At 41.4% G+C, this 13,687-nt stretch overlaps 1 protein-coding gene across 1 annotated transcript in view; it reads left to right on the forward strand.

Moving 5' to 3' along the window:
- Positions 1 to 13,687, forward strand: part of cntn2 (contactin 2) — a 51,697-nt gene that overhangs the window by 14,698 nt on the left and 23,312 nt on the right. The window contains exons 2-7 of the mRNA XM_084704697.1: positions 4,234 to 4,406; positions 8,307 to 8,448; positions 9,261 to 9,433; positions 9,752 to 9,847; positions 10,164 to 10,376; positions 10,647 to 10,749. Coding sequence (XP_084560823.1) covers positions 4,352 to 4,406; positions 8,307 to 8,448; positions 9,261 to 9,433; positions 9,752 to 9,847; positions 10,164 to 10,376; positions 10,647 to 10,749 — 782 coding nt within the window. The 5' untranslated portion in view covers positions 4,234 to 4,351. The remainder of the gene's footprint in view (positions 1 to 4,233; positions 4,407 to 8,306; positions 8,449 to 9,260; positions 9,434 to 9,751; positions 9,848 to 10,163; positions 10,377 to 10,646; positions 10,750 to 13,687) is intronic.

The following is a 13,687-nucleotide window of genomic DNA, read 5'->3' on the forward strand; positions in this document are numbered from 1 at the left end:
ATAGTCGGGCCGTCTCCTGCCCTCATCAACAGAGCAGATTAGGAGATGTCTTTCTAATGCTACAAGTGGGAAACTGTTCAGTTGGATACACACACACTCTCACATAGGTGTGTGTGCGTGTGGTTGTATGTGTGTTTCGTACCATCCTACTTCTGAGAGTCTCCTGCTGGTCAGGGTGTTAGCTGATCAAAAATGTCATAGAAATATGAAGAAGATGTGCAATCCCTCTGACACACACATACAAATAACCATACACACATGCACGCACACACAGGCACGCACACACATGCATATATGCACACACACAAGCACCAACATATATACGACTAAACACCCATACTTGTGGGCACTCACCACCTCCTCTTTCTCTGTGTGTGTGAGAGTGTGTGTGGGCCTGTAGGGAGTTAGGGTCCCATTGGCAGATGTCTGGGCAGTCCTAAAAGCACCATGGCCTCGGGCGCTGCTTTCTTCCATAACGGAGCACAATGGCTGTGAGGTATGTGTGTCTCAGTGCGTGTGTGTCTGTGTGTGTCTGTGTGTCTCTCTATGTGTCTGTGTGTCTCAGTGTGTGTGTCTTTGTGTGTGTGTGTCTCGTGTATGTGTGTGTGTGTGTGTGTGTGTGTGTGTGTGTGTGTGTGTGTGTGTGTTTTTGTAGCAATAGCAGGGAAAGATGGAGACATGGATTCAGGGATGAGTTGGTGGACAATGAAAGAGGGTTTTGAAGAACATAATTTTCTGCCTTGGTGTAAAACTACTCTTCAAAGAGCTAAATGAGGAGGGGGAGGGAGAGGGGATTTTCACCCAATAATCAAACCCCATCTTATCCACTTGACCACAGGGTCCACTCACACACATACACACATCCGGCAGATTTTATTTTGCCTTGATTTAAACCCACTCATCTGCACTGCTGGAGGAGTGTGTTGATAAATGTGGATAGATAAATGAAGGCTTTGTAGTTATACTAACACACTCTACTCAACTGCAGATTAATCGCTGTGTGTGCTTGTTGTGTGCATAAGTAGCAGTCTCAGTATAAAGGATGTATGTGTCAGTATTCTACAGTGTCCTAGTATGGTTTTAAAATGTATTGGTTAAAATACATTAATATGATTATTAATCTTATACTACATTATGGTCCAACCAGGTTGCACTTACTGAACATGATCAAAAGCAGTGAAGACAGTGTTTGTAGAGAGCTTGCAGCAGCTCAGGATGCTGCACGACCAGAGAACAATAGGATATTCTCCTCTGTTCTGCTCCTCCATAGTCCATTAAACTGGAAGATGATTTGATGAGCTTATCTCTCTTCTCTTTCTCCTTCTCTCACTTTATTTGTTTTGCATGCTTTCAGCTCACTCAGTCTCTCACCCTTCGTCTAACTCTCCTTTTAATTGCTTTACTCTATCTCTACTTCTCTTTCCCTCTGTTGCACCACTTAATTCAGTTTAGAGGGTTTTCTCTCTATCTACATCTCCCTCTGCTCCCGCCTCTCTCCTTCCACCCCCTTTTTTCTCTCCCATTCTTTTCTCCCTGCTCTCTCTTTCAGCCTCTTCTCTCTTCCTCTAACCCATTCTCTCTCTTTCTCACTCCTCTCTTTCAACCTACTCTCTCTCTCTCCCACTACCCCTCTGGTATATATAACAGTGTAACAGAGGGAGGGGTATATACCCCCAGTGTAACCCTCAGAGGATGGTATTTACCCCCAGTAGACCCAGTGGAAGGAGCATTTTTCGGTCTCCTCTTTCTCCGTAGGACTCTCTCTCTCTCTTGCCATACAGAGATCCCGCATATCTGCCCTAAAGAAGACCCTCATTTTGCCAGCTTTGCTTATGTGAACTTTCCAAACGAGGCTAGCATAATGCTATTGTGATTTTAGATACTGTAGCATTCCAGCATTCTAGAATCAGAGCTCTGAGGTCAGCGTTGTTGCTGGTAGTACTGCCATGCCAGCTCTTTTTTTACACTTTTGTGGTACAACAATGACCCCCCATTCCGTGTTTGTACCTTTTACACAAAACTGCAAGGCAGTTTAAGGCGCAAAATTCCCTATGTGAAAAAATCTTGTGTCTCTCACTCTGCTCTCCCCCCTTCTCCAATCCCCTCGCAATTTCTCCCCTCTGTCTCTCTCTATTTCTTTCTCTCTCTCCATTAGCATCGCAACATAATTTAGGGATTGTATGGAAAAAGCCAATTGAGGCTGTATGTATGCACACACAATCATGAAATGAGGGAAGACTTCCAACAATACTGTTCACTCCACATGAATAGAAGTTGCAGTGGATGTTAGCAGTTAAAAAAGATAGTTTGTATAGTTTGGATACAGTACATAAATACTTTGTATGTCATTGTATGTGTTTGTTTTTTGACAATCAGGGCCGGCCCAAGCCTTTATGGGGCCTTAAGCAGAATTTATTTGGGGGCCCCTCGGCGTCGCCAAGTATTATTTTTCTTTCTTAATTGCCGTATTTTTTCGATTAAATTTATTACACATCCTTTTTTCCATCATTTTTGGTGTGCCGTTTATTCGAGGGCGGCGTTTAATCGAAGAAATAGGGCTATAGTATTCTAGGCTAGCTGCGCTAGCATGCTAACGTGTTAGTTCGCTACATTAAATGTTCTTAGAACAGTACGGTCTTCTAAATCACCGATTAAGCAACGAATAAATGTCAATGTTAGTTAGACTAGCTAGCGCTCTCATGCTTTTTATTAACGCTGATTTGCAAGGAATGCAAGAACAGATAGATAGCGAAAACACCTATACTACCTACTGTAGCCTGTAAACTAGTTTAGCTTGCTAACGCAAGAGCACCTGCTTCCAGTTCTTTCAATAGATAATCTAGACAGGCGTTAGCAATAGGCTAGAGTCTAGACTGCTATTCATTTTCTGGCTATTTTTTTGGTAAGCTTCCCTTCTAATGCAGCCTAACAGCTAGTCTCTAACTACCTAGCTAGAGTAATTTGCCAAGTAAGGTATTGTGGAATGCGGGGAAAACAGACATGACTCAGGACACAAGAGGCAGAGAGCACGTTGTCAACTTGACAGCTCAAAAGCCCAGATATATTTTCGAACACAGCTACCCGGTCAGACCCATTCAAAACCAGAACCCCCCCCCCTCCTGCTTACCCGCCCTTACAAAAAAGAAGTATATTAAAGTATACTATAAGTATACTAAAAGTACACTTTTACTTCACTTTTGATATACTTTTAAGAAGTATGCTTAGAAAATAGTTCACGTTTAATATACTTTTAAGAAGTATACTTAGAACATAGTTTACTTTTAATATACTTTTAAGTATGCTTTGAAACTAGTTCACTTTTGAATACTGCAAAGCAGCCTGTGTAGTGCACTTTCAAGTATACTTCCTCAAGTACTTCAAAATATACTTTGGAATACTCTAAAGTAGCCTGTGTAGTGCACTTTCAGTTCATCAAGTATACTTCCTCAAGTACTTCAAAGTATACTTTGGAATACTCTAAAGTAGCCTGTGTAGTGCACTTTCAGTTCATGAAGTATACTTCCTAAAGAACCTCAAAGTATACTTTGCAATACTTTCAAGTGCACTTTCATTTAATGTAGGTACGTCAACAAGTAAACTTCTAAATTTAATTTTACTATTATTAAGTAATGTATTAAAATGTTTATGGGCCCCTCAAACGCCTCAGATCTTGAGTCACTTGGTGAGAATACAAAATAAACTTGAAGTATACTTCTTTTTTGTTAGGGCGGTCAGGTAAAAAAAAAAAACTGTACGGTAACCCTCCCTTTCAACCTTTCCACCAATACCCAAACCAGGCTAGACATCTCCCCCAATGAACCAGTAACACTTGAACTTGTGTATACCAGCGTTACAGTACGTTGATGTGATATTTGAAACGTATTTAGCTAACAGTGGACCCCTAGTGCAACACAAGAGAATGTTAATTAAAATGACCTGCTGCTACTAGGTATTTCAGGACATGCTACTCCTACCTTATTTCTGGGGTGGCGTTTATTACACAACGTTCATTTTTGGTGCGGCGTTAGAGCAGCGTTTAATTGAAGAAACATGGTACATTAAACTGTAATTTCATATGCACGTGGGGGCCCTCTGGTGGCCACGGGGGCCCTAAGCAGCCGCTTAGTTCGCTTATGCCTTGGGCCGGCCCTGAATACAATAGTTGGTGTTAAATAAAAAAAAGAAAATAGGAAAGGCTTGTCTCTAACATGTTATTCTGTTTGGGTTCCACAGACCTTTTTTGTGTCTGACTTCTGAAGGGTTTCTGATCCAGTCTCATCCAGTTCTAAAGTGGTTCTTATCCAGCTTGATCCGGTTCTGAAGTGGTTCTGATCCAGTTCTGGTTCTGAAGATGGGTCTGCTGTGCTTACTGGTCCTCAGCTCTGCCACTCTCAGCTATGCTGTTGGTGAGTTATTTCTTCCTTATACACACACACACACACACAATGTGGCAAGCCACCAGAGAGACACAGGGTTGACATGCACACAATTCAAACTCTCTAGGCATTGCTCCTTGCCTCACACCTTTCTCTGTCTCTGACCCCCCTCAGCTCAGCTTTAGTGGACCAGCCTACTGATTTAGTGCGATTTAGTCGCAGCCATGCGGGGCTGCTGTTTAATAAAAACGGTCCCTGGTACTGATAGGGCTAACCCTGGTGCTGGGAGGGCTAACCCTAATCCTCACTCTGGGGATACCACAATACACATACATGCACACACATACAGACACACAGACTCATACACACAAACAAATAGACAGATAGACAAATACACGTACACACACAGGCAGACAGACAAACACACAGGCAGACAGACAGACAGACATCATGCATAATTTGTATTGGGGTTATCAGACTGAAGAGTTGAGGAGGGTGTTGGTGTAAGTGGGTGAAAGGGGTTGAGGATAGTGTTGGTGTGTGTGTGTGTGTGTGTGTTTGTTTGGAGTTGAGGAGCATGTTGGTGTGCCTGGAAAGACTAAGTGGGGTGCTTCACATTTAGGGGACTTGGAAGATTACGATATAATGGTGTTTTTTTTGTCCAGGTGTTGGAAGGGAATATAGATTTTGTGAGTTTTTTATTCCACTCAATGTCTAAACTACGATAATTCAGCAATCTCATCAATGATTGATGGACATGTAGCCTTTGTTGGAATAAACAACCTCAAAAACATTGAGGACTTTTCTCTTTTTTATACTATTTTAAAACGACCCTTAGTCATTGTCGCATTACTCACATATTTTTGTGTTGAGCTCCATGCTTCCTTGGTGGAAGGCAGGTTGGAGACAGAGCTGCTCACAATGAAGGGAGTCAGTTCTCTCTCAGTATACAGAAAGGATGTAACTGGAGTTTAATAGTAAATACACATCTACACACATACACATACACACACCCTGTGACAAACACACTGAGGGCCTCATTTACTAACAAAGTTTACGCTGTGTCTCTTTTTGCGAGTTTGGTAATAGCCCTTGTCCTGCATGTTTTAGATGCTTCCCTGCTCCAACACACCTGATTCGAATTAATGGTCATAGCAGGCTTCTGCAAAGCTGGATAACGACCCATTCATTTGAATCAGGTGTGTTGGACCAGGGAAACATCTAAAACATGCAAGACAGGGGTCCCTGAGTACCAAGGTTAAGAACCCCTGCTCTAAAAGAACAATGGACCCTCCCACAAACGGATATTGAAAGCGCAACTTGCCTGTTCTTGCTCATGTGGCAGGCAATCTGCGATTTTACCTAAGTGTGCCCTGTTTGTAAATAGCCCGCATCGGTTAAGTCAATCTTTGCGAACAATTAACGCCTTAAAACATGTTTTTTCAAGAATTAAATCGAATATCGCATTTTGATTTCATTCTTAGACTAAAGTTTTTTTTCAATCCTGAAACATTTCTGTCTATCATGAAATACTGGTTCATGTCTAATAATATTTATATAATATCAATGATATTTCAATTGCAAGAACAAAAAACAACTGGTATAGTGTAATCATTTGCTGTACAGTAGGCTACTGTGATGGTTCAAGTTCTCCCTCTCTCCTGCCTTATCTCATCAGAGACCTTGTTCTTGGTCTTTCGCTCCCTTGTCCTTCACACCTTCTCCCTTTCCATGCCTCTCTTTTTTCCCCACCAACCTGTCTTCCTTGATCCATGTTTCCACACTTCCAAATCATTCCAAAGCTGTCCTCTTTTGTCTGTTTGGTTATGAGACTAAAAACTGCCAAAAAATGCAGTCAGCTTTGTTTGGAATTATTATATATTTTGCTAATACAATATAGAGTTTTATAATTCAATCTGGCTGCTGCAGAAATGCACAACATTTGCCATCATTTGGTTTTGAATGTTGGTAAAAGTGTGTTAGCATTTGAAAAAATATTCTGCAAATACATAGTGTTTTGAGGGTGGTGGGAGTATGAATGAGAAAAGAGTCCAAGGATTTTGGAGAATGTGGTCATTGAATGCATTTGGTGTGAAAGCAGTGAAAAATGATTCACTGTTTTGTCCACGTACACTTCTGTTTGAAAACGTGACTTCAGTTATGACCAATGTATCAAAGCAATTGGAAAAAACTGTAATTAGCTGCAGAGCCAGAACTCTGGAGAGTGATTTGGATGCTGGCTGGTGGCGCTGTCCCTGGTGCTGAAAGACAGGTTGTTTGAGTGCTGGCTGGTAGTACTGTCCCTGGTGCTGAATGCACCAAGGAGCCTCAATCTCAGTAGGGTTGCAACCCATTCACATAGAGCTACTCACGCGCGCACACACACACACACATATACACACACCCACACACCTATAAATATACTCACATATCTACACACACACATAAACCAGTTATCACTCATCTCTCTCTTTTTCTCTCTCAAATCACATTACATTACATCTAATTCAACTAAACACTAGTGCTGTCAGTTTAACGCGTTATTAACGGCGTTAACGCAAACCCAAATTAACGGCGTCAATTATTTTATCGCGCGATTAACGCTCTTTTTGGCCTAGCAAACTTTGTAGTTTTTTTCACATGCTGTTGCAACAACTACCAACGTTAGAAAAACTACAACACCACACCGTATCTAGCTAGACCGGAAACAAAACAACAGGCACGCCAAACACTCGTTTGGCTTGCGAGCTGGCTAAAGAGTAGTAGCAGAGCCCGTTTACGGATATTAGACATTCTCTGGTAGTAGGCTACGTTTTGAGTGGATGACGAGCGCGAGATGCCGAAATGGATGCCAATAAGATTCTGAATGGAAAGTTTGCTTTTAAAAAGTTGCCAAATGGTTCTATTGACAAGACCAGTGATCTGTGTGTTTTGTCGTTGTAAACTGTGCTATCATCGCAGCACGTCCAGTCTGAAATACCACTTGATGGCCAAGCACACAGCTGATACGAATTCTCTGCCCCCTCGTCAAAGCCAGGCGATTGCAATGTTGTTTTCAATTAAAAAAAATATTTGCACAAAGCAATCCGAACCACTTTTCTATGTTGATAAGAGCATTACAATTTGAAAAAAGATTGGGACAAAAAGAAATCAGGGACATTTAGAATAGATAAAAATGTGCGATTAATTGTGATTAATCGCGAGTTAACTATGACATTAATGCGATTAAATATTTTAATCGTTTGACAGCACTACTAAACACTAATGCAAAGGTTTGCAAACAATCATATTAGTTTAGTCAATTCCACCCTTTTTATATTTGAATGTATTTATGGTCAACTCCAAATCATGATCCATAAGACATTTTTTGTTTGTCACAAAGTTTATAAATGTTATCACTAGTGGTGGGCCGTTATCGGCGTTAACACGCTGCGTTAACGTGAAACTCTTATCGGGCAATAAAACAAATATTGCCGTTAATCTATTCTCAAAGTTGGGTTGGGAGCTGGGTCTATACTACGCAAGCTATGATGATTTTCACCTTGATATTTTAGCGCGGATGCCCGTTCTCAAAGACTTACTTTTAGTAATTATTTGGGTAGCACGCATTCTCTGAATGCCTTCGGCGGAATTCAAATGAGTCATTTTAATCTAGATTATTCTAGATTAACGCCAAGATTGCAGTGAGATTAATCTAGATTTTAAAAATGAATCTATGCCCACCACTAGTTATTACATTTGCTTCCATAAATCTATATTTATATTCCTTCCCTTTCCAATGTGTTCAGCAACTTATCGATACAACGTTTTTGTTTGTGCTATGTGTTCCGAAGCTTTTATTTATGTTTCAGGTAATCTTCAGTGCTAAATTTGGTTTGATGGTTGATGACTGGTTCCTGGCTTCTTTTATGTGATTGTGTGTGTGAGCAGGTGGGGACGTGTGTGTGTCGGGGCACGACAGTGGGCCAGTGTTCGAAGAGCAGCCCAGCAGCGTGGTCTACCCTGAAGGTCTGAAAGAGGTCTCTGTCACGCTCAGCTGTCGGGCCAGGGCCAGCCCCGCAGCCTCCTACAGGTAACCTCACACACATTCTATGACACAGCTCTATAACACACACTCCATAACACGGCTCTAGAACACACATTCTATAACACACAATATAACATAGTTCTATAACACGTCTCTATAACACAAACTCTGTAGCACACACTATAACACTGCTATATAACACATAAAACAGCTCTATAACCCACACATTACATTTACATTACATTTAGTCATTTAGCTGACACCCTTATCCAGAGCGACTTACAGTTAGTACAGGGACATTCCCCCCGGGGCGAGTAGGGTGAAGTGCCCAAGGACACAACGTCATTTTGCACAACCGAGAATCGAATCAACAACCTTTGGATTACTAGCCCAAACCCCTAACCGCTCAGCCACTTGACTCCCTGACACACTATAACACATTTTATAACACACACTCTTTAACACACACAATCTATAGCATACACTATAAAACACTCCACAACACACAGCTCTATAACACACAGCTCTATAATACACAGTTCTGTAACATACTGTTCCATAACACACAGTTCTATACCACATACGTAAGACATTTGTGCAATTTATGTCACCGTTAAATACATGCTGTAACGTAAACATGCTGTAAACATGCTGTCAAACTACTGTCAAACACATGGTGGGATGAAAAACTAAAGCATAGAAACAGTACTGGCAGAGCATACTGTGGATAGGGACAAGAACATGATGAACATAGCTGTGACAAACACAATGTTACATTGTTACAATGTTACATTGTTACAATGTTACACATGCATGTTTCTTAACCATGAACAATGTGTGCCGACTCTACCCACCAGGTGGCGTGTGAATGGTACGGAGGTGGAAGTGGGGGACCCCCGCTTCAGGCTTGTAGCAGGGAACCTGGTGATCAGTGGGCCCCAGAGTGGCCGAGATGGGGGCTCCTACCAGTGTCTGGCAATCAACCGCTGTGGGACCATCGTAAGCCATGCCGCCAACCTCAAGTTTGGCTGTAAGTGAGGACCATGATCCATGTTAAAGGACCATTACCCATTCACAAGAACCATGACCATGAAATGCATAGAATATGTAGATAAAGTGATTTTCTTGTGGGGAATTATATATAATTAACTTTTTCTTCAAGTTTCGAGAAAAGATGTCCCATAAATGAGGACTTTGACCCATTAGCTAGTATATATATTTTAAAATAAATATTTTATTTTTAAATATAATATTTCTAACATTAATAGTATATATATGATTATCATATTATTGTAGATAAAGAGGCTCTGTTCTGGGTGTGTGGATCTTTGTACTGTTTCCTCCCCAGACCTCCAAGACTTTCCTCCAGAGAGCAGAAGCCCTCAGACAGCTACCGAAGGGACGGGGGTCTTCCTGACCTGCCAGCCCCCGGCACACTACCCAGGTACACACACACACATACATAGACACACACACCCTCTTCCTGACCTGTCAGCCCCTGGCACACTACCCAGGTACACACACACATACATAGACACAGACACCCCCTTCCTGACCTGTCAAACCCCGGCACACTACCCAGGTACACACACACATACATAGACACAGACACACCCTTCCGTAAATTCCACCTCTCTTATACACACGTGCCTTCCTGTCTGGTTGTCAAGAATTATGCAGAGTTCAACATTTGAAGCCTCACTGATGTCATCAATGGATAAACACATATTTCCTTCCTCCTTTCTCTCTCCTCTTTTTAGCATTGTCCTACCGCTGGTTTGTTAACGAGTTCCCCAGTTTTGTTCAGCCTGGGGGGGGCAGGGCATTCGTGTCCCAGGTAACGGGGAACCTCTACCTGGCCAGTTCCGTGCCAGCAGACTCTGGGAAATACTTCTGTTTTTCCACCATCACCATGGACATCAGCACCAAGAGCACCTTCAGCAGAGCCACACAGCTCACCATACTTCCTGACGGTACAGTACTGTGTGTGTGTGCGTGTTTGTGAGAGAGAGATGGTGTGTATTTGTGTTTTTGCATATTTGCGTGTGTGATTGTGTGCGAGTGTCCCTGCATGCAAGTTGGGTCTATTTCCTCCATATCCATGCATAACATATTTTCTTATTTCCATAATAACCTTTTGTTTCCTTTCTGTGTGTGGGTGTGTGTGCGTGCATGTATGTGTGCATACATGTGTGTATGAATGTATTTGTGCCTGTGTATAACATTCTGTATCTGTCGCACAGTCAATCCCAGGAAGTCAGCCCCCAGCATCAAAGTCCGTTTCCCCACAGAGACGTACGCCCTCGCTCGCCACACTACACAGCTGGAATGCTTCGCCTACGGAAAGTAAGTTATTTTAAATGAGAACTTTTCTGTTAAAGGACAGGGGCCGGTTGCACAAAACACCTTAAGTTTTTTCCTTAATTATGACACTTAAGGGTACATTTCTCCTTAGCTAGGAGATTTACTTAAGGGGGTTACACAAAATCCCCTAAATGGTTTCTTTAGCTAAGGTGAAACGTTAAGGGATTTACTACATTGAACGTGAGTTCACGGCAGTAAAATTAGACCGTTTCCACGGAGACTGTATTTGTTCAATTGTATCAAAGAACTTATATTGACAAGAAGTGAAAGCCAATAGAACGATCCATTGCAACACCAGTGCCCAGTAGGCTTAGACGTATATATTAATAGACACAGCCAAGGGCGAAATAGTCAATCAAACATTGGGGGGGACAGCTGTGGGACTTTCTGTTGGGCTTATTACCCCCATCTTACCCATATACATTCACTCATAATGTCAATTAAGAGCTTTAAATGTCAGTCTGGTGTCCTGTACCTTAAAACATGAACTACTACTCTGTTAACAATGTCTAACATCTCCAGAAACATACTTTTTTCCAAAGAAATAACGGACGTCAGCTGAAGTCATGTTCATTTTTGGCCACTATAGCCTACTGCGAAATACAAAAGCAACGCAAATCCAGACCTAGCTATTATATATGATAGTTCTAAGTACCGCCTTTTATTAGAGATAACAATTATACCTTTTCATCCTAAGAATTTGACCTTGGTTACAAGGGTAATTCTGGAGTTTCCAAAAGGCCCTTTTAGAAAACGCCTGGATGTACTCTTATAAAAATGTGTCAAATATGAATATATTGTGGTATTATGTTTGACTTTTGATTTGAGTTAGGTAAGGCTTCAACCTGTGGTCCAATTCTGTCTTCCAGCTAATACCTACGATCTCTAGGCCTCTTCAGGCCTTTGTTTTCAAAACAAAATCTAGGCGGAAATAGAATTCCTTGTGTTCAAACTTCTGTTACTCAACACCAGTAGGACTGACAGGGGCCCTAACAACAGGGGAAATCCCTTCACCAGCCAGTGAACTCAACAGTGCACTCAACAATAGGTAGACACAAGACAGCTTACACCCTCTACCAGGAACACCTTACATCATCAGATGTTTAAAAACAGTCCAACTCGGATGTTGTGTATTATTTTCAGGGTTTCCCACAGCATTTTCCAGTTAAGGCGGCCACCTTAAGCAACACACACCTGCCGCCTTAACTACGTCTCCCAAAAAAATATATTAATGCTGTGTTACTCTGTCCTGTTTGCTCCCTTTCATTCCAAACCTTCCCTTCTCTGCAGAATGCATTAGTCTATCGTACAAACGACCCCCCCCCCCTGACTTTTTACAGGGTTTTTGGGGATCACTTACAAGGGGTACCCCATTCAGGGTCAGCCAGTGTCGATTTTAAGTCCCCACTAAACACAAGAGGAAGAGCCAAGATTTACATAAACACTTTCAACATGCTACATATTACGGTATTCGTTGCATTATTATTTTTTTTTTCATATTTCTTTGTGCTTTTTGTAGCGCTGTCAAACGACAATTGCGATTAATCGCATTAATGTCATAGTTAACTCGCGATTAATCACAATTAATCACACATATTTATCTATTATAAATATCCCTTGATTTATTTTTGTCCTATATTTTTTACTAATTTTAATGCTCTTATCAACATGGAAAAGTGGATCGGATTGCTTACTGCAAATGTTTTCATTTTTTATTTAAAACAACATTGCAATCGCCTGGTTTTGACGAGGGGGCGGAGAATTCGCATGAGCTGTGTGCTTAGCCATCAAGTGGTATTTCAGACTGGACGTGCTGCGATGATTGCTCAGTTCACAACGACAAAACACACAGATTACTTTGGTCTTGTCAATGCTGTGTTAATTTTGTCAACGAAAAATGTTTGTTAACAACCTTTTTCCCATAACTAAAACGAGACTAAGACGTGACGAAAATTGATCTTTGAAAATAGAACTGTAACTAAATATATTAACTTTCGTTAACGAGACGAGAATGTTGGTGGTTGACGAAGTCACAGTACTATTTTTCTTCCAATAATTTTATATTTAGATAGATTCCTCCTTTCTGTTTCCTAAACGCGCTCTCATCTCTACTGTTGTCAGTGGCCAATTCTCGTCAAGTCTGTAGGCCAAGTTTCGAGCGAGTTGGAGGCGTGTTCGGGCGAGTTGTATCAACCCGGGCAAGATATGTTGTGCTGCCAAAAAGTACACAGGCAGCACGGCTACTTTAGGTAGTCACCTGAAGAGGCTACATGGTATTTGTGTGGAAACGTCTGCCTCCCCCTCGGCTAGCTCCACCGGGACCCCTTGTAAGAATAGGAAGCTATTCTCCGAGAAACCAATTCCTGTTATGTACGACAAAGTAAGACGAGAGATAGCTGAGTCATTGAGAAAAACCTTAAAGTAGGACATGATTTCAATTTAGTGTGTGGTGTTAAATGACAGTGTTTACAGCAGCTTGTGACTGCCAGTAATAGTTTACCCTTTTTTACATTCTGAGAACACATACAACAGGAAAGAGGCAAGGTCCAAGCCTGATGTTATTTTATCTTTTGTCAGACGCTTTGTTTAATATGTAGAGTAAAACTTTCACTTGTTTAGTTAATTGTGTGTACTTTACCTCTGTAACAGGTGGAAGAAAAATTATAATAAGAATACTGACAAAAACAATAGGTTGTCTCCTACCGGAGGAACCTTAATAATAAGAATACTAACAAGCAGCCGTCGAATAAATAGAGTTCATGTTTAGACTGCAGGACAGTAACCTAACAGAGTGCTATAGGTTTGGGATGGGTTCATTTATCTCCATAAACTCAGCCATGTTGCGGTAAAGAATAAGACATAGGGACCTTAAGTTTTCTTCCTTACTTTGTTTGCGAAGGTCTTTCGTGCAACACTTTAA

Source organism: Hypomesus nipponensis, chromosome 9, assembly GCF_054491055.1.
Source record: "Hypomesus nipponensis isolate SF chromosome 9, ASM5449105v1, whole genome shotgun sequence".
NCBI lineage: Eukaryota > Metazoa > Chordata > Actinopteri > Osmeriformes > Osmeridae > Hypomesus > Hypomesus nipponensis.